Below are 21,209 nucleotides of genomic sequence, written 5' to 3' on the forward strand. Positions count from 1 at the left end.
GTCACTCCGATAAGCATGCACACACCTGGTAAAGTGCGAGCAATGAAAGGAAATTTGATACTGGCAGAGACATACGGGGAGGCAGATGCGATTCCCATGCATATATTTGAACGGAAATCGGTTCGGTTCAGATGCAACGGAAGCATAAATTCCTACCAACTTCTTCACCATCCAGCCATCAGGAGAATGAAATAATTTAACGATTTGATCTTCTCCTCATTCAGCTTGCATTGTGCAGACACGTGTAGTATAAAATTTTCAACATAAGCAATAACTTCTACCGATACTTCCACTACACAGCTAAAGAAGAAAGGTTTGATCGTACTCTATCGGGGCGACGGTGTTCATCCTGTATAACAATGACAACCATCGGCAGAAAATGATACAATCAAATTATTCACTTCACTCAAAAGTAAAAGCATCATAAAACGCGAATTTTATCTATCAGATGGAACAGCAGCCCCAGGTCCACAAATGCCGCTCGAGTAATAATGGGAGCACGAGAAAGACATCAGAGATAAACAAAATAAAACAAAACAAAAGACCTCCCCACACCAAACAACAACAGAAAAACGAAAATTGCATCAACGCCCGCGGAATACGGCATTAAGTCGCAAGTATCCATTAAAACAATATCACTTTACATTTGCTTTCCCGGTGTAGGCGATCGTTGCTTTTGGGAGGAGGGAGGGGGAAGGGGAAAAGGAAGAAACCACTTGAGAATGTTACTTCCGGCCGCAGGCATCTTGGGTGATGAGCCATAAAAAATAAAAGCCTTCCTGAATGCCAGCACGATTTAATTCAATCATAAAAATACACCAGCGAGGAAAAAAGGGGCATCAGCATAGCTACCCCGTTCAGCATATCGGGGGGGTTCAGCACCACCCACTATGCTGCATAAAAGAAATCATCTGCACATATATACATACAGTTTTACAGTTCACGTCACAGGATGGAAAGAAATTGTGAATGACTGAATCGTAATGAAGTTGGCATAAGAGTGAAATACCGGGCGTCTCCATTAAGATGTGACGACTGGTAAAGGATGATTGTTATGAAGGAGTTTTTCTTCTTCTTCTTTCCATTTCCTGCCCATGGCCCTGTGGGTTGGGCAACGTGCTAGTGACGATGATGGTGTTAATGTCACGTTAATAATGCGACAACCTCCGTGGGGGATGGAAAACATATACGGTTGTTCTTCGTTCTGTCGTGTAAATTTGTAAACGATCGCTCCACCGCCCGCGTGTACTCGGGTGTGTATGTGCGTGTCACTGTACTGTACGTACACCTCGATCGAATCAATTTATTGTACGGAAATGAAAGATGATGCTTTCCTGCAGTGTATATACCACACAGACAGAAATATTGGCGTTTCACTATCAGTGACTGATTTTTTTTTATTATCACAAGTTACCAACATCCTGTTATGAAATGCTGATGTTGATAAAACTCACAAATCTCAAACTTTTTTTCCAAACCCTTAAAATGTACCAATATTTGTAAAAATAAAAATAAAATAAAAAAAACCTTCAATCTCCAGTAGTAGCAAGGGATGGGTAGGTGAAGGTGATGCATGTAAAACATCCGATAAACAGTTGCACTTTTCGCTACCGTTGCGCAAAAAGGGTGCATGTACAAAATATGTGCATATGTTTGCAAATCGATCAATGTCAATCATTGACGGAAAGCGATTTTTTCATTGAATTCGCCGTGGGATACAGCAAAGTGGTGAGTTTACATTGAGGAAGCAAAAAAAAGCGCACTAACGTGTTGACATATTGATGTGCAAAAAAAACGAAACAAAAAGGTATGTTGAATAACTGACAAACATTAAACAATACAGGTTATGTAAAGAGGTAATTAAAAAGAGAACACAGTTTAATATCTACAATATTGCGAGGAAATGAAACTTCATCCTACAAATGCTAATATTAAAGTAATCTCATATTTCATACTCTTTCCAAGAAAAAAAATTAATATTATATTTATTTATTTATTACGGCATTTAGCCGAATTGTCAGCCTGTGTTGAAAGGCTGAAGTGTACAATTTTCACAATATATTTCTTCCCTGTACTTTGCCTTATCCAGGGCATACTCGGTTGCGGTATTGAATTTAATATGATTTAAAACAAAATTATACATTTTCTATTAAAAAAAAAAACAGATCGACGACATTTACTATACGAACGTTCTTCTGGTGAAAAATTGTAAGATTTATTATTTTTTCCAGCTGCCATCTTCATTGTCATCTCGTAGCAAAACAAAAGCAGACACATTCCAATATCAGCGCCATCCCTCAACGATCCCACCATTCCAGACGTGCCGGTAGCAAGACAAGATAAAGGGCAGATAATTCGATTCGATGGCCCCAACTGTCACTTGTTTTCCAACCGTCGGCCAAGCTTTTAGCGTCAAATTATGTCTGCCAGGGGAATTTCGTTCCTTTCCCAGAAAAGCGGGTGTGCTTGGTAATACCTTCCCCCAACGCCACATACCACTTCCGATATCGAACCAATGACACAAGACGTTGTGGAAAAAGGCAGGTGAAGTAAAATTAAATTCTTTCCAGTCCACAACCCATTCGTTGGTGGTGCATGTACACATACTTCAACGAAGTTGTCCCGCCCCATCCCAATTCTTTGTTGTGACCGACAGCATCAGCTTTGTCCAATGCACACAAACCAATCTATTCCATCGCACCTGTACAAAAATGCCTGCCCGGCTGTATAAAGTGTGAGGACTAAGGAATTTACTTCACTCCTGGCAGGGTCTATACATGGACTCGTGTGCGTGTAGAGATCTTGTTTCAGTGTATGCATGCATGCATACATTTTCGTACGTTTATCGTATCCATTTATTTTATTATCTCTAATCCAAAAAGCTTGTCTTGCCACCCCAATGAACGACCAATTTTACTAGCAGGGTTAACGAAGGCACGCTCCAGGAAGAGACAAGAACAATCTACGGTTTAAGACTCTCAAGAAACATCTCCTATACTTGTAAAACTCTGTAAAAAAGGGTGTTTTTCTCTCTTTCTTTTGCTGTATCGTACAAGACAAACATCTCCAACTGATCCAAGATGACAGGATGCAAAGTGCTCGAAGGTGTTTGATTTACATGTTACTGGAAGGCTTGAACTCAATGGTAAAAACTGATTGACTCAGTATACATGTTTGCCCGTATGTTAGTTTCTTAGGGAGCACAAAAAGAAAAAGAGACAAAAAAAAGCTTCGCCTCTTTTCCGGGAGTACGCTCGGGCACAACTTTGGTACCATTTTACTGCAAATACATTCTCGTATAAAGCCTTCTCCGGTTATGTTTAAAGTACAGGGAAGGGTACAGGGAAAAAGTTTCCTTCAACAAACTGAATGGATCATTTCCCCACAGGCTACAAGGCTAAGAAGCCGTACGGCAACAGAGTAGGTTATGGTACAACACACTTCCCCATATTGTTACCGGCTGTACTAAGAGGTCCCAAACACCTCGGGACCATCGGGACCCGTTCGGAATGAGCAGGCTTCTTGGAATGTCTTTTATTTCCTTTCTGGCGCATCTTCGCATCCGTCCACTTGACTTAATTCTTTTCTATTTCAATTTCAACCAGTTCCCCAAAAGTTCCTCGTGTGCTGGGACTTTACAATTCGGGAATGGAACTATGGAAAGGAAAAAAAAACAACAACTACCAAGAAATGTTTCTGGTGGAGAGATTTACCAGCCTCAAAACGAATTGTGTTTTGAGAAGCTGGGATTTTCATCCGGACCAAAAATTTGGCAGTGCTGTGGTGATGACGATGTGCCAAATACCGTCCACATCCCGGACGGGTTCACCAGGTTACGGCCAGAAGCAGCTGGAACCGCTTGACATAGAGTGGAGAGCAGGAAACCCGTAGCGGACAGTACCCAGGCACCAGAAGCGACAGCATCAAAATCACCTAGGACAAGGGATGCCATCGCTATTTTCGGTGGTGTCCCATACGTTGCCATCACGATGGGTAGACAGCATTGAAGAAAGAAAGAAGCTCCAGATAAGGAAACGGAGAGAAACACACGATAACCAGTCGAAACGCTGACACCCCAAAGGATACCGACGATGGGAGCAACGGCAATATCACGACGCAAATTGAATTTGAATTCAGTCGTTCCGTGCAAAATGTCGCTCACTTTCAGCGTTCGTACTTGAGGAGAAGGCATCAAACCGGGAGTGGACCAGTTCTTTACATTTGTTAACCAACGAATGAAAAAAAAACGACTGCCAACGACGTCTTGTGCCGGTGGAGCAGTTCCAGCAGGCGCGAAGAAAGCGAGCTCCTTACAACCGGGAAGAAATGTTCGGGTTTTTTACACTCGTGAGAAGCTTTAGATTTTTTTTTGGTATTTCTATTACTTCATACTGTTGTACTTTTTCGTATCTCATCACGCTTTACTTACTTTGCCATAAGCAATCTTTTCATTTCATTGAAAGGAACAAAAAGTGTGTTCCACAGTAGCATTTGTAAGCTTTGTGTTACGGCGAGGAGTGCAGTCCGCCCAAAAATGGGAAAGCAAAACTGCCGATGGCGCCATATGTGTTCAAGTGCACAAGAACATTGTTTTACAAAGTCGTCATAAAATGCATCCACGTTCTTCGGGATCCATGTTCTAGGTGTAGAAGCGGCACTCCACTATCTGCTGCATGAATCGAACGAAACCTGTGCGGAGGAAGACATCTTCGAAGACTTATCTACGAAATCTGTACATTGATAGAGCAAATTCAAACTCATCCCAACTACTACCACTTGCAGTACCACTTTGTGTTACTATCAAATTCGCATGAGATTTACTGTAGCCAGGGAAGTTTTACGAAGGTGGTACGTGAGTGCTAACTTTCAAACCTCGCTCTGTGGATGGTTCGATGATAGAGGACATATTTAAAATTCATGATCAATTTGTTTGAAATTGCTATTCTTCTTACATTTTACTTAAACTGAACACAAACAACGAGAAAAAAACTGCCCCCAAAATTTGTGCTTGCGATATGATTGCTTTAAGGCAATGTCTAGCAATTGTTGGACGTACTTTTTACTTCATCGAAGCAAATCAAAATCACAACAAATTTCAGGGAAATCCGCATTCACGTACAAGAAACAATTGGCTACCGGGCATGACCACAACACACAACAAAAATCCCGAAAATCAATTAGATTTTCCTTCTACGAAATGTATCTTCCGCGTCCGGGGCTATCGAATTTCCGCCATACCATCGTTTAGGTTATTGCCATAGACGAGAAGTTTGAAACTGTCCCCACCAGGAGTATGAATCCAATCCGTCAAATTCATTATCCATCGTGGCTACCGTAAACGTGGCTTCGATTTTGTGTACGTGAGCAGCAGAAAAATTCAATTACACCAATTCGTACGCATCGATCAAGCATTCGCCAACGAGATTTTTTCGCAAAGGAAATATGCCTTCCAAATTTACCACACACATTCAGCTTTGTTCAGAAGGAAAGCACGGAATCGTTTTGAAGAAAAACGGCAACGATTTAAAAAGCACAGGAAGGTACTACACGATATCGAACTTTGTGGATTTCCGGGTAATGGTTAATGCAATTTTGATTGTTTCAACGCACGACGACAGAAATGTCGTTTAGAAATTGGAGATTGGAAGCTACAGGAATTTATGCGAAATATAACAACCTTGGTAACATTTAGACAAAAAAAAATGAAATATTGTTTCAAGACTGTACGGTAAGCACAATGCATCTTGGAAATAAATCATTGTTTTACACAAAAAAAATCCTCAAACAAGGAAGATCACGACTTCTTGTAAGGAAGCTAATCCATTCTTTTCACTTCCCTATTAATACGCGACTATAGTCACTATTCCTCGTTTCAGGCACGTTTTGGGTCCGTCTGGAATACTACTCACTTCAAGACCGACAAGACAGCGTAAAGCAGCACACTCAAGCATACTAAACTAGAATAATAACGCAAATAATAATTAAGATAATGAACTTCTTCTATGCTTATATAGCCCTGTACAAGGCGCTGAGGTGGGAGTTTACGTTGGACGCATTTGCATCTAAGGCGAGATGAGTGTCTCGCGCCAAAGCTCGTTGCTCCGGTTTCCCAGTGGACACAGCTGGTGCGGCAATTGCTGGTCAACCATCAAGGTGCCCGTTGATTGAACCAACCATTCGGCAAACAGTGTCCTCGTCAGCCCATCAAACAGTGCGCGCAGCAAGACAGGAGCCCAGCAAAGTACGTGTCTTACCATTTCGCGCCACTAACGGGGTTTGGATCAGTGGCACTTCACGATTTGCCAGCTTTAACCGTCAGAGCAGGAAGTAATGATTTGAGCGCGGGGGAAAATTGAAGTGAAACACTATCATCGCAACCCACCATAATGCGAAGTGAGCGCCGGTAAAACCATCAGCCCACTATCATTTCCCACTGCTAGAGAACCACTATTACCCGGCTCGTGCAGCTGGGGTGGATGCATTAAACAACAAAAAAAAAAAACACCACAGGATAGAAAACCCCATCTGCACGAAACAACACGACAGATATTTGTTTTTAATATAAATGTAAATTTATTTTGCTGCTTCACTTCCTGGTGCATGAGCCAAAATGGGTTCGCGCGGTATGTGAGCAACGGGCACGAACGCGTACGGGTGCACCATGTTGTATTTGTGCTGCGAAAACTCCGGTCTTTAGTGGGGAGGATAGGGCGTGGAAAAAAATTGTGAAAAAAGCAGTATGGGAAGCTAGTGCCGACCATGATCGCCTCGACTGGTGAGAATTGTGGATGCTTCAAGACAGCCAATGGCAAACAGGACGGTAGCAAAATATGAACATCGCACCTTAACTAAAAAGGAGCAATCCTTGACTCTCTCTCACACACACACACACACGCAGTAAGACGACTGCAATCATCCCCAAAATGCACAAGGTGAGTTTTAACCAGACCTGACAGTGTGAATCTCGTGGTTGCACTGGGGCACCGGGATGCGCTTGGGCACATTGAGAACGAGCGCACCAAAAGAGCATTATTCGCCTTTTTTTTTGTTTCACCGACAAAAAAACCCAATCAACCGACAACGATGCGCAAAACGGCTCAAGGAAGCAAGCGTATCAGCAAAAGCAGCAGCTCAAAATCATCATTTTCGCACCAACAGATTGTCCCCGTCAAGGTGATAAGTACGTAAAACGATTTGCTGGAGCGTCAACTCCACCCAACGAGAAGTTGCTTCCATTTGTTTGAAACTCGAATATCGTTGGGTGGGCAAAATATACTCACCGGGAAATAATTAACTGTCAACAGGGGGGAAATGTTATTTACCACCTAGCGTTTAGTTTGTTACTAACAAAAATCAACATCTTGCTGAACTGTGTCTGCTGCTCAATTGCATTGTTCTATTGCCAGGTGAAAAGTTTGTGATGGCCACCGTACGAAGAGCGCACTATAATTTCTTGGGAAATGGAGCTAATGGTAAAAGAAATGGTTCAAATGTGCCATTAAAATGTGTTGCTCGTTTGTCAGAGAAAAATATGATAGCCAGGACATGAGCGAACACTGGCCAAACGTGTATGACAATAATGTATGGAATTTTAGAAAGAAAACAAAAATATGGAGTCTGACAAAGAAACATGAAGAAATGATAAATGATATTTATGTGTATAATTATGTGTAAAAGACATTTTCACAAATTAGAAATGAAAAATCTTTCTCAATTCCAATTTCAAACACAGTTAACAGAGTTGTTCGTGGAGTTGCAAAAATGAGTGAGGGATGAGGGAGTCTGTTGAAATTTAAACAAGGCACCAACGCCTTGCTACTGGAGGCTTCTCACTGGTTTGAATTCTATTTTCCCATCAAAACAAATCACAATTCATGAAAATATGCACTGGTGCGCTTCAGCACAAACCAACAAAATTCCCACAATTCCATTTAGAGTTTCTCATAAATGAGTAAATTTCATCACTAAAATATCAAAACCACACCATCAACGTCTAACAGCACAGCACTGTGACCTGTCATAGGTGAAATTGATTTATTTAGCCTCAAATTGAAATCTGTTCGCTCCGTATCGCGATTGTACGGTGCTCCATTTCGCTTGAGGCTGGTTCGTAACAACAACATTTCAGCGTAAATAAAAAACCTGACCTCAAAATCCTAATCATAATAATTTATGCACCAACCAGCGGCCAGCCAGTAGGGTCAAAGACAAAGCCATGCAAACCCGTACGGGGGCAGAATGAAATAATGCACACCGAAGTGCAACAACGGAACGTAACGATTCGTTTACCCCCCGGGCCACAAATTCGTTCCACATGAACCCGAATGATCGTCGATTTCAATATGATTCGGTTGAAATCCGGCACAAAACTTTGTCCTTTCGTGGCACGATCGTTGGATCATCCCAGCTAGCAAAAAAGCTACGGCCGTACACAAATGGATCCCTGTTCGTACGGTACAGAGATTTGTATGCATACGGTAGGAAAGTTTTATTATTTCACATGAAGTTAGAATAAATATAAAATGTGACCGACACTCGTTTCATGCCGTTGGACATTTGCCTTGAAAAACACATATATTCCAATGCGAAACATTCCCATTTTTGATACTGTGTGTGTGTGTGTGGAGTGGTTTGTGCGGCTATGTCACCGTGGGTAGTATGAGAGGGTACTGGACACTGGTTATTTTTTTAAAAGTCTAATCTAAAAATGCACTCTGCAATGGTTCAAAGCCACAAAAGCCACGCTGTTGCACTGTGCTAAGGGTTTTCGCTATGGAGCGAAGCAGAAAAAAAAGAGTCTTTGCAAATGAAATACGGAACAGTGACCGGAAACTGTGAGACATAAGCCATAACTTCATTTTTGACTTTTTATGCAATGCAGACGATGGTTTCCAGGATACTCAGGATATGGCAGGGATTTCGTATGACACCGGTACAAACGGTCGCTTCTCACGACTTCACACGACTTCCCACAGCTCGATACGTGCAGGAAGACAAACAGTACAAAAGCGGTACATAACCGTAAGACGGCAAGTTTAAAACGGGGGCCATAACGCTGATGAATCGGATACGAAAACTATAAGCCTCGCTTTCTTCACCTACGCTGAGCCCGGTGACCGATTTTCTTTGTGTAGTGACCCCCTTAACAGTTGAAAGCTGTTTATATGCGAAGTGCGTTATCTTGGCAGACAAAAAAAGCCAACCAATATATCCACCCCCCGCCCCCCGGGGGGCAGGACTTTGGAGATTGGTTCGTAAGGGCGTTGGGGATTTCTTCCCAAGATGTACTGAGCTGAAAGCAAAGACACGCAATAAAACCCTGGCACCTTCTATCAACAGGAGTGCATCGGGCTCTTTTGTTTCGCACGCTCGGTACAAGAGCAGTGCCGTGCGTGCTCATGCAATCATAGCTTTTGGTACTTAAATTTGCCACCCGAATTAACAGTGCGAACCTTTGCCATTTATGAATAAAACAAACATACGCTCGCTACAACAAAACGGTCGCTTTCCTTCCGACCGGGTTTTGGAGCCGATTGTCTTCCTGCTGCAACACACAGCTGAAAGCCCGTCTGGCTAGTACGATAGTAATAAACATGTTAAACATTATCATCCCACCCTTAAGCCACATACGCACCCATATGCTTACCCGTACCTGGTTGAGTTGTTTCATCTATTCCTCGGTACGCACATCTACAGCCGGGGTAGCCGGGGTCTTTTAACTGCATGCATGTATTTAGAATTTGATGTTGAGTGTTTGCCTTGCGGGACTGAGTACATACGGAAACCTTGAGAAGGTATTGAGAAGGGGTTTATACCCAAGTCCGACGGTGCATGACTGCAACTTTCGACTCACAGTACCGGATGAGCTTCGTCTAGCGCAATGAGTTGCTAGGACGCTTTAAGCTAGGTACTCGTTCTCTCGTTTAACGCCGTGCCACAACACACACACACACTTGCCATAAACTTGGTACGATGTGACATAAAAGTTCCGAATTAAATTAAAGAGGGCTAGGGACTAGCTTCCGGCCGGACGGTCTGGGTCAAACCGGTGGTTCACAGTTTGGTTCCATTTCCGGAGCAATAGCACCGGGCAGTGTGTGCGATCATCTTATAACTCTATTTCCAAACAAACCACTGCACACGGCGCATGAGGTACGAACAGAATGGTTCACCCACAAGTGGAACCGTTGCCTGAAGCAGTGGCTTTCGTGTGTAAGTGAGTTTATTTTAAAAGTTATTGGCTGCTCATAACACCTCAACCGGTAACCTATTTTCAACTCCCTTACCATGACCAGACACCTTACCAGAATCCATTTCCGGTCCGCCCGATGCGAGTGGTTTGCAATTTTCGTCTCCTTACCGCAACATCACCGTTTCCTAATCTGGGCAGGTCCCTAAACAGTAAAAAGCCCGACATTCGAGATTGGTCACTTTTCAAGGTTTTGTAGCATGGACGAAAATCCTCCTAAAAGATTTAACCCTTTTGGATCCCCCCATCCCCTTGCACTATTTGCCAGCGGCAGGAATTTGGAAAGGGGTTTACATATTCTCGCTACCTTTAAAACCCTTTGCAAATGTTGGGAAATGGAAAAGTAGATACACACACAAGGAGAAGAAAAAAAACTAATTTCAATCATCGTCACAACGTGTACTCAGTGGTCGAAAGTGGATGATGATCGTGGGGTTTTAATGATTGACCGAAGTTCGCAATTTAACCTGCCATTTAATGGACGGATATGGGTTAAGGTGCCGACATGGTTTGCCGAACAACCGCAAAGCCAATTGTTAAGCTCAGGTCAGTGTCGTTGTCGTTTGTAGTGCAAAATTCATTTCATTTTGTGGTTCCCCAGGCTTGTAGTAGATAACGCGACATTCAGTAGGATTTTATTGTGGGGATCTACTTTTATATACGACGAGATTTAAGGCTAAATAGTTGACAGATTATTAAAAATAACTGCCAAAAATATGGTGATCTTCGAAACGAAAAGCATTGTGGAATAGATGGACACAAAAGACATTCATCAAAATTAATTACCATGATTTCTTCCATATTTAAATATAGCAGTAATTAATCTTTAACACCAAAGAATAAGTTGTCAGCGGAACATCTTTAATAAACCAGAAACAAACCCATTCTCGACCTAATTCTCAAAATGAGGCGCATTATCAAGATCATCAAAGCGCAACCAATAAAACGGATAATTACGTCAAAACATCCTTACAAGTAACTCTTTGCTCAATATCCTCCCATTCTCTAAAGCATTCTTCCGGAAGCACACGCATCCGTTATGAACATTTTTACCACAAAAAAAACGAAATATTACTTTCAACAAAGCATAACGAAAACCTCTCTTTCAATCTTCAATATTAGCAATGAACAAATGGCAGGGAATCATTTGCCATTTTACCCCTCTGCACAGTTTAGGCAAATTTTAAATTGTCGCTCGTCTAAAGGGCAACCAAACAAAAAAAGGGACTAGAATTTGTACACATTTTCCACCATTTTAATTTTTATCTTCACGATTGTTGAACACGCCCAACTACGGGCGCGCTTCCGGGGATGCGTTTCCCGACCGAAAAGCAAAAGTTATTAATTTACAAGTAATGAATATTAAAAAGGGGATCGTTAATTGCTTTTCCCTATTTCCGCAACGCTCATTTTGTTCGCCATTGTTGCTGCGAAAAAACGTGCGACCATCCATAGACGTTTTTATCACCCCTTTTGAGAGTTTCTCTTTCACTCGCGGTGATGCATTCGGTTCGCTGCAAGTCTTGTCCAGTTTGGGGAAAAGCGCGTAGTTTTACAACTACTATGGCCTTCTTTTTTACCCTTGGATTAAAATGTCTTACAGCACGTGCGTGCGTTGGAATGTTGATGCTATCGTCATTTATTTAACACGTGCCTATGACGGAATGCAGACATATTCATGAGAAAAACGTGTTAATATTCATAAAAAACCCCCGAGGACGGAATATTTTCTTTATCCAGGTTAAGGTTGTTTTTTTCTTTATCTAAAATCATGCAGCTTTTTTGGTGGAATAATCAATACAACAGCACACAAACCAAAGCATCGTGCTTATACGAACGAGATTCCCAAAAAGTGTACCCTTGCTACATGTAAAATCGAAACGAAGGGAACGAAATAAGAAAACACCAACAGTGTGCGTCAAGACTCACCTGAATTGGGCTGCTGATTGCTATTAGGCCGGGCGGATGGAGCACCGTCACGTGCTTCGACTTCCAGAGCGTAGGCACCCTGCTTTTCACGATCGAACACAACTTTGGTGAATATTTCACCACTCTGGAGGTTGATTTCGAAGAAATCCTTTCCCTCGTTCCGGGGCGAATCGACGATGTAGTAGTACACCTGCAATTAAAACCGAGAATACACAGAGCAATTAGCATTAATCGTTGCATACGGCGGATTGCATATACGGACGTGTAATCAGCATACCAGCATCGATTGGGAAAGCGCAATTACAACATCGATCGTACGCAGTGACACGATACGAGCGCATTTTCCTTCGAACGTTACGAGCAATTCACTCAATTTCTTCTCATCCGGAACAAACCTTCTTCCCAGGAATTGTTTCCATGCGCAACCTCCAGCACCATCCCCATCTCACATGGATGGCAACCTCAAACAAAAAAAAAGTACGAAAAACAGCACAACACCCACCCCGAAAAACGCTTCAACCAAGCAACGCTTTCGGGGCAGTAATCTCAGCCTCATTAGCATCCGTTTGCCTGCAGCTCGGATCACCGGTACAACTTTTGGCTTCATTCTAATTAGAAAACATCGAACCTTTTTATAATTGAATCCCTCTTGGCCCTTTTTCGGAGGGGTTGGTTTGTCTCGCAACCGTCTAACTCCCCCCCCCCCCCCCCCCCCCCCCCCCCCGAGTTTTCACACGGATTTAAACGTACAGACGGAATGGTGAAGCATTCAGTTCGTGTTACAATTGCCATTTCGTAAGAAGTTACGTTGCGAGCGAGATCTTTGCCATAATTTCCATCGCGATCCTCGGGGGTGTAATTAAAAATTTTAAATCGACAAGTTTTGCAACTTAATTCACACGGAAAGCACATTACTCTTTTGTTGCCACACTTCGCCCCCTAGAAGCGTATCTAATCAGGCGAGTGTTACAGTTCGTGTTGCAAAAAGGTTCATAAATGGCAATTTGGCCAAGAGTTCATTAGCACCCGGTTGATTGGTGAGTGATTTTTTCTAACGATAATAGACTACCTTACGATAAAACAAAAACGGAAAAGGTCGTTAATAGTAAAGGTGCTGATCGCATAACAATGTTTAAGAGAGCAAAACTGGGTTTTATAAACCTTGAAGCTGTTCGCACTGACATACATTAAATAATAAAAATTTTAAAATTTAATTATATTTGCATTTCACAGAAAAAAATTAAAATTAAGCATTAAATTCGTAGGTTGAGTTTTAAATTTTGTTTAATGAATTAAATTTTCATTTTTTCATAAAAACTAAAATCGAATATTTAGAAATAAACAATAATCCAATACAATCAGTATAAATACAATATACTGACAATACATAATCAGTATAAAAAATAAGTAAATATTGAAAATTTAATGAACATACAAAACATTGGCTTTTTGCTTTTCAGTAAGCATAAAAACAATATGTATCGAACATGGAAATATATACTTCGATACTTTTTAGAAAATAAATGAGGAAAAGTAAAAACATCAAGTTCAGCCACTTTCACACATCCGGCCCGGAAGTATATACATTTTCTTACCCCTTTTTATAAAACATCGAGCGAAACAAGGAACAAAACTTGCACAAACACACAGACACACACTTTCTTCTTGAACAAATATTGGAACCCTTCGAATCCATGATACGCACTGGGCAAGTTTTGCCTACCGCTGGCTGATCTGATCATCTTTTGGTTTTTGTGGTGCAGGGGAAGAAGAACCAAAAAAAAAGGAGTAAAAGCCCCGGGAGTGGAATAATCTCTTTCCTTGTCGATGAGCAGCAGCAGCAGCAGCACCGGAAAAGCGGCTGCTGAGAAAATGAATATTTCATAATCCTTATAGGGAAGCAAAAAGTGAATGACCGGTGAAATGGAAAAGCCAAAAGCCGCGATGAAAGGGATCGATGCTGACATGGGTAGTTTCTTTCGGGGAAGGGCTTGGGTGGGGTTGATTGAGGCTATGCGGTCAGTTCAACAAAATCGGGGTGTGTGTGTGTGTGTTTATGTGATTGCACTGAAGCCAACAAATGTCGACTTGCGTTGTACACAGTTCATAAACACGCTCCTTCCATCCGTCCGTCCGTACGGTTGGTGAGGAAATCGTCTCGAAGATCGAAGCCAAAGCTCGAATCTCGTACAACACCCCCATTCCCAAGGAGATCCACTCCGGGAAACCCCATTCCTATGGGCCCGCACTGTTATGTGCTGCAGTGCGAAAAAGACGAAAAACAAAAACTACCACAACCCAATTCTCAGAATCTCGGATCAAATTCGCCGGTCTGCATTATCATGAAACAACATCCATTTTTTTCTCTCTCCCCTCCCCGCTTCTACATCTTTCGATACCATCCCACACAGTGTACCGAAGCGGAAGACACTAAAACTCCGGTTCCGACATCTTACCGACCAGCCGGATACCGGAATTCAAGATTAAATAATCAAATGGAAAGTTATTTGCGATAAAATTCTTTGCTTCATTCGATTCGGTTACCGCGAATCGGCAACCGCAGCGACAATGCTAAGCTGATGTCGCCACGAAAATCCCCGCGAGCTTTGGCTGGCGACGCCACAATTCGTTGGTAGGGGACGCAGAAGTACACAAACGTTCCTTTCTCTTTCTCTTGGTTGTTGAGCAAATGCGCTGCTAACCGCATGGCGCCGTTCAGTTTTTTTTGGTCGCACAAAGTACGCCGCGAAATATAAGCTACCTATGATAAAGCTCAATTCAAAGAATTTTGAGGTTAGCTTTATGGTCAAGATGAAAGAGGTGATTTGGATTTGGAAAGTTCATAAATACTTACACTCGAGTTAAGGATTATTAAAAGGGGAAAAATGGAATTATACATAATACTGTAAAATACACAAAAAGACATCCTTATAAAAGACTTCATAGTTTCATAAATGTATCGCAAAAGGATGGATGAAACGTGATTGAATTTCACGTAGAAATCGCGTGAAAAACACCCATCGGGAAGGTAAAATAAATAAAATATAGAAAGAAAAACTCTTTCCCTGTTTGCTAGTGCTCTGTTCGATTCGATGCTTTTCATTCATGCTTTCCAAGGGGTGCATTCGGCAGCTACAACTACTCACCTGATTGTTCGGGAAGGTTCCATCCTTATCGATTGCATTCACTTGTGTCACTTTCGTACCGATCGGTTCACCCTCGAGGACGGTTTCCTGTTCACGTTCGGTAAACAGTGGTATTTCGTCGTTTACATCCTCTAATTGTATGTAAACAGTTGCTTCCGATGCAAGTTGTTGGGCTCCGTTGTTCTATAAATGGGAGGGACGCGACAGTTGTTGACGAACGGTAACGATGCGGAAGCCAACAATGGCACGGCCGCCCCACAATGATACACCGATGATGATGATTATGTTGAATGTTGAGGTTGTTTTAATATTTTTTGTTTCCACCAGAACAACACACAAAAACCAGACAACAGCATGAAACGAGAAAAGAAAAGAGAAGAAAAAATGTCAGTATACACGCCAGAGTCAGAATGTCAGTCAGCCATAAAGGTAGCAGAAAGAAATGAAGGATGAAGCAAAATGAGCATTAATTTGATGATGTTCGACATAAATTTTAAATTTTATACTGTGCCACCAAACGCCGGGCGTATGGTTTTCGCTTTTTTTCCGAGTGATTGTACTTCGGTGTACCGGTGTTCTGGCGTAAGGTAAACAAATATACCCCCCCGAAAAAAAAACCCACCTTTTGTGAATATAACTGATGCAGGGAAGTTTCACAAAGGCATGGGAACACTCATACTTGGTAAAGGTGGTATGCAAATTTGTTGGTACATATCTGCCGTTGTGTGATGAGCATAATAAGACAAAGCTGCATTCATAATCTTTTCCATACACAGCACACACGCACACAATGAGGGTAGACTGAAACTTTCAATCACATTATTTGTTTGGAGGGGACGAATATTTGTCTGGTAGGGAGACAGCACACGAATGGTTGACCTGAGATGGTTCATTTCTATTGCAATAGCGTGTTCGGTTGGTTAACGATAGCAATTACATTTATTCCTTTTTTTTTGGTTGGGGGCCATTTTGGTATGCCATTTTGTTCAATTGTTCGTGGTATGCACGGTTGTTGGAAGATTGGTAGTAACATTCGAAATTACTTGCAATCATTTTTATGAGTTTTTTTTTTTGTTATTTTATACATGCACCAATGCGTGTGAATACTATTTAATGTAGACTTTAGAAATGAAACATTCTTTGCATGTTTTTTATACATTAAAATCAGTAAATACATTTCATTTCTACATTTAAACTCATTCGTACGTTTCACTCCTATTTGCAGTACTAGTAATGGGTTACTTCGAACTTGAAATGACCTGAAAAGATAACTTTCTCAAGATTGTTACCGTAGCACCATTTTTAAATAAGCATCGGAGAGGGTCATCTATCTTACATACAATCTGGTTCCCACCGTACAGCGCACCATAAATACATTAAGGGGCAACTTTGGCAACCGTTTTTGTTTTATGAACGTCATAACGAAAAATCTTTTACTCACCGTCCAAGAATCCTCGAACCCGATCTCCCCCCTCACGTTATGGTTTGATCCCCATACAGCAACCGAAACACTGTGTATGGATTGTGCGGCTCGGAATGGCAATGTACAGAGTGGTGAAAACTTTCGCAATCACCAAACAGCACGAGATATAGCGCGCTCGCGCGCACCGTACATTCCAAACAATTTGATCCTATTAAAACTGCCATCAAAAGTGTTTGAAGCTTTTAATCGCCCTTTAAAAATGGTTTCACCTCACCCCAAAAATCAACTATCCCGCTATGCAGGGGGAAAAGACTTTCTTGGCTGTTCAATTGAAACAAAGACATAACTTTTTCGCTTCTGCGTTTTGCCACGTTTTCGCAGCGCGGTATATTGTTTTGGTGCTGGAGAAGAAAATGGAGACGCCTGGTGGCGATGAAAATGGAGACGCTTGGTGGCGATGAAAATGGAGACGCCTGGTGGCGTTTAAAATCGATCATTTCACCCGTTTTACGGATATATCGCGCGTGGACTCGGGCGTCCATTTACAATCAATCATGGCAATCGTTTCGGATTCTTTCGTTTCCAGTGAACGATAAACCTTACAGGAAAACCCGGTGTGCGAGTGTGGAAGATCCAGAAAAGAAATTAAATTACGTTACATCCAGCGGGAGATACTAACGAACGGTGCATCGGGATGGTCCCGATTGCACCAGATAGCATTTGCGCTATTAAGTGATGCTTTTCTGCCAACTAGTTGCAACTATTCAAGAGTTCCAACGTTACCGATTCTCTTGCAAATGAAACTTTGTCTTCATTTGGCTACGTCAGCAATGTCCTCCTCTGTACAGGGTCATACCCACACAGAGCATCGTCTTGCTTGCTTCGTCTACAATGCCGGCAACAGGATGCCGTGATACAAAATGATACAGATAAACAAGTTAAGTAATCATCCTTTTGGTTAACATGATTTCTATACACTGCTGAAGGGAAATTGTAAGCTCAGTGTCTTACAAGACATTCACTCCTTCCTTCACCAGGCTTTCTTCCAGCAAAAACTTTACTGGATCACCGAAGCAGTACAAACATTGATGAAAACGGTCGATATTTCCTACACAAAATTGCCTGCGGTGTTCTTATCCCTAGATCATCCCCTAGTGCTTCCGGTATGCTAGCATGCACGTCTAGACGAGAAATTCAACTTCACCCATATCTTGACCATAACTACCTTCAGGGCGGTTACTCATACTTGCTCTTACACATTATGCTTCCTCACTCGCATACGGTTCACTGCATAATCGCAGATGACCCAGTTCCGACCGGAAGCATAATCTATCATCGAACCAGCTACCGTTCTGCATACCGAAGAGGGTATACTGCAAAGAAAAGGTTTCGTCTTCTTCGAACTCGCAAAAAAATGCAATGGATGATGGCAGCCCTGCTTACATCGTCACGCTTATCCTCTTGTACGTTCTACAAATAAAACAGCATAAAAAAAGATGACACTTTCCTTATGAACATTAATACCCGCTACTCTAATGACCAGCGGGGGGCCAGCATCATCAGTGTCGCTAACGGTAAGCAACACGAAGCAGCTCGCCAATTTATCGTATAATTTTGTCCTTTATTATAATAAAAGATCGTTTTGCTGTGCAAAGATGGCCAATCATTTTTAATGCCATTATCTTAGCACTGCTCACTACTGCCTGGATGGTTCCATTTACTTTGTGCCTTTCTTCTACGTAATGGAGAAACTGCGAAGGAATCTATCCTGGTAAATTCGCTTTTTTCTTTTTTTGCGATGATTTAGCTGCTTTATTAAACACATTTACTTCGCGTTGTCGTGTCGAATGGATCTTTACACGCGGCACTTGTTACATCACAAAGTGTAAATGTGGACACGAGTAGTGTGAAAACTGGAAAACAAAATCAGTAAGGGATCTCCTGGGAAAAAGTAAGGGATCTCCTGTATAACCTTAGTGCTTTGTACAAATTTCGACAATAGTTTTCTAAAGCTTAAAATAATATTCGTTCCATATTATAATTCTACTCGTTGCTACATGCACTCAAAATTGTCTGGAACGAATTCGTCTGTAATGAATCGGATTAAAACACCGTAGAAGAATCATTTTCCTAGCATCGGGGAAGAATGTTTCAATAATCCTCCACGAAAAAAAAGATATGCACACCCGACCAACCCCGGGTAAGCCGCTTAACTACGCCACATAATTATTCTCGCAGCAATATCCTTCCGTTCGTTACACTCAAGCTACACTCTGCGTGTGGACCGAAAAGGAAAGCGAAAAAATGGAACACCGAAAACAAAAAAAAAGTTTCCACTCTCCAGTCTCTTCTCCCACAGTTTGCCGAAACAAGAAGAGCTCATTACGCTACGTTCTGTCGGTTACACGATGCCCAATTAGAACTATCGGTGGTACTGACACAATTCCTATTCAATGCTTACAAATGCAAAACGTGGCTGCAGCACTGCGACAACGGAAACTTCACCGGTTTGACATTAAATGGAAGCTTAAATTTGGTTCAACATTTCGCTGGTATTGTTCACGATTACACCGGTTCAGGGTAGGTCCAGAAGCGCATCTAGGCGATTGTATCATTTTATTTTTCCTTTCGAAACCTTTCCCGGAATTCATCTCCTGAGGGAGGGTGCACAAAATGTGCCACAAAATTAACACTTTCGGTCGTGTGAGACTGCATCAAAGAAAACTGTTTTCCTTGTTTCCCCAAAATGTATCAAATCCAGCGTGTTCTCAATTCCACGATACCTTGTGCCTTTCCTTTTCTATCGTTTCACACAAGAGAACCCCCCTATTATCGCAGCACACCATTATCGTCAGCATCAATGCTTAGCTTCTACTACAGACAATCTACTCTCACACAGCCAGCCTGCGAGTGGCTTTCCAATTGCTCTATCTACATCAACTATTGCTCTCACCCCCTTGGTACTCGCACTCTCTCACGCTCACAAGTTGATGCGCTACTCTGCCAGCTTTTCCATTTCCCGGTTTTCGCAGAAGCTTTGGGAGATAAATAGATTATAGCTTCCGGTATATCTATGTCGCCCGATTTCGTATTAATTTATGAAAATGTAATTTATATGCAAATTTTCCCAACTCGCACAGTCGTGACAAAAGTGCATTCAATGGATTATTATTAGATTGCATTAGATGGCGACGGAGTAAAAGGGTGCTGAAGAAGGATATATCGCTGGCTCACTTCTGCCGATGTGCTTTTTCCGTGTTCCGTGTTCGCAACAATCGGAATGCAGGGCAAAGGGTTAAGATGGAGTGCGTGTCTGGAAGGTTGCCCACAACACGATTCCAACCTCTAGGTGCGGTACCACAATAAGTAGCGGGACACGTGGTATACCTTCAATTCGCACGCGTCGGTTGTGAAGATAATCCACTTGGCGACAACCCATTGATGAGGGCACGGCTTATGGGTTTGTTCTCGTGGGGCATTGCAAATCATCAGCCGGCTAATTCCACCGAAAAAGGTCGTCCTGATGGTGCGATATTCGCCACGTTGTTCATGGATTCGTAGACGAACTTAAAAAAACTTACAAAAATACTAATCTACTCAATGCAATGCGCTCGCTGCTGAGCTTAAAACTCGCCGGATTCCAAACAATGGAAACAGTGACATTCAACCGTAGCACTTCGTAGGAAGAAGAAATTGGAAAATATACGAGTACAGTGTACACCAGAAATAAGGATACTTTTCACCCCTAAAAACCTTTTGTTATAAAAATTCCAACTTTTGTAATAAACTTTTGTGTGCATTGAGCTTTAAGTAATTTAGATTTCTTCACTACGAGGCACCGTCCGTGTCCGTGTTGGTGATAATGCAGCCCTTTTGCTAGTTAGCTTGCCGAGTAGTCGCTACCTATATAGCTACAGCAGCTGCCGATTCGAGCGGAAGGAAAAATTGTTTGTCGTGTTGGCATACTTCCCCCGGCATAGAAAGCAGGACATTCTCTAGCGCCCCGTTCCGTTCCGGAATATGCTGCAAAACCACAACACTGTCCGGAGCGATTCGCTGTACTTTGATGGAAAGATAAAGTACTTCTCATCATCATAATCACCACACCTTCAGCAGACGCTGAAGCTGACAGAAGGTACGGGTAGGGAACAAATAGGTGAGAAAGGTCCGAGTGGAGTGGAGGAATATTTTCTCGACCTGCCTAGCCTCTTTTCTGTAATGGATCTTTGTTTTCCAGCACGTGCTACACTGCGAGGTTGAAGGTTAGGACCGGCCAGGATTTGGGTAACGGTGTAACGTCATCCAACCGCAGGTGTTCATAATTTGCTGCTTCATTCATCAAGCCACTGTAGATTGTGTATGCGGTGCAAGGTGCAGCAGTATGTGTTGCAATGCAGGGTTAATGGATCAGCCATACAGCTGGTAGGTTGGCCGTGCAGTGACATTTACTGGGTTGCATTGG

General features: G+C 42.2%; 1 protein-coding gene across 25 annotated transcripts in view; it reads right to left on the reverse strand.

Annotated features, from left to right (window-relative positions):
* Nucleotides 1–21,209, reverse strand: part of LOC125775022 (neural-cadherin) — a 476,608-nt gene that overhangs the window by 120,000 nt on the left and 335,399 nt on the right. For all 25 annotated transcript variants that reach the window (XM_049445413.1, XM_049445410.1, XM_049445418.1 and 22 more), the window contains 2 exons: nucleotides 15,325–15,507; nucleotides 12,179–12,368 (listed from right to left, as the gene is read on the reverse strand). In XM_049445413.1, the coding sequence (XP_049301370.1) occupies nucleotides 12,179–12,368; nucleotides 15,325–15,507 (373 nt within the window). The remainder of the gene's footprint in view (nucleotides 1–12,178; nucleotides 12,369–15,324; nucleotides 15,508–21,209) is intronic.

This window comes from Anopheles funestus, chromosome 2RL, assembly GCF_943734845.2.
Source record: "Anopheles funestus chromosome 2RL, idAnoFuneDA-416_04, whole genome shotgun sequence".
NCBI lineage: Eukaryota > Metazoa > Arthropoda > Insecta > Diptera > Culicidae > Anopheles > Anopheles funestus.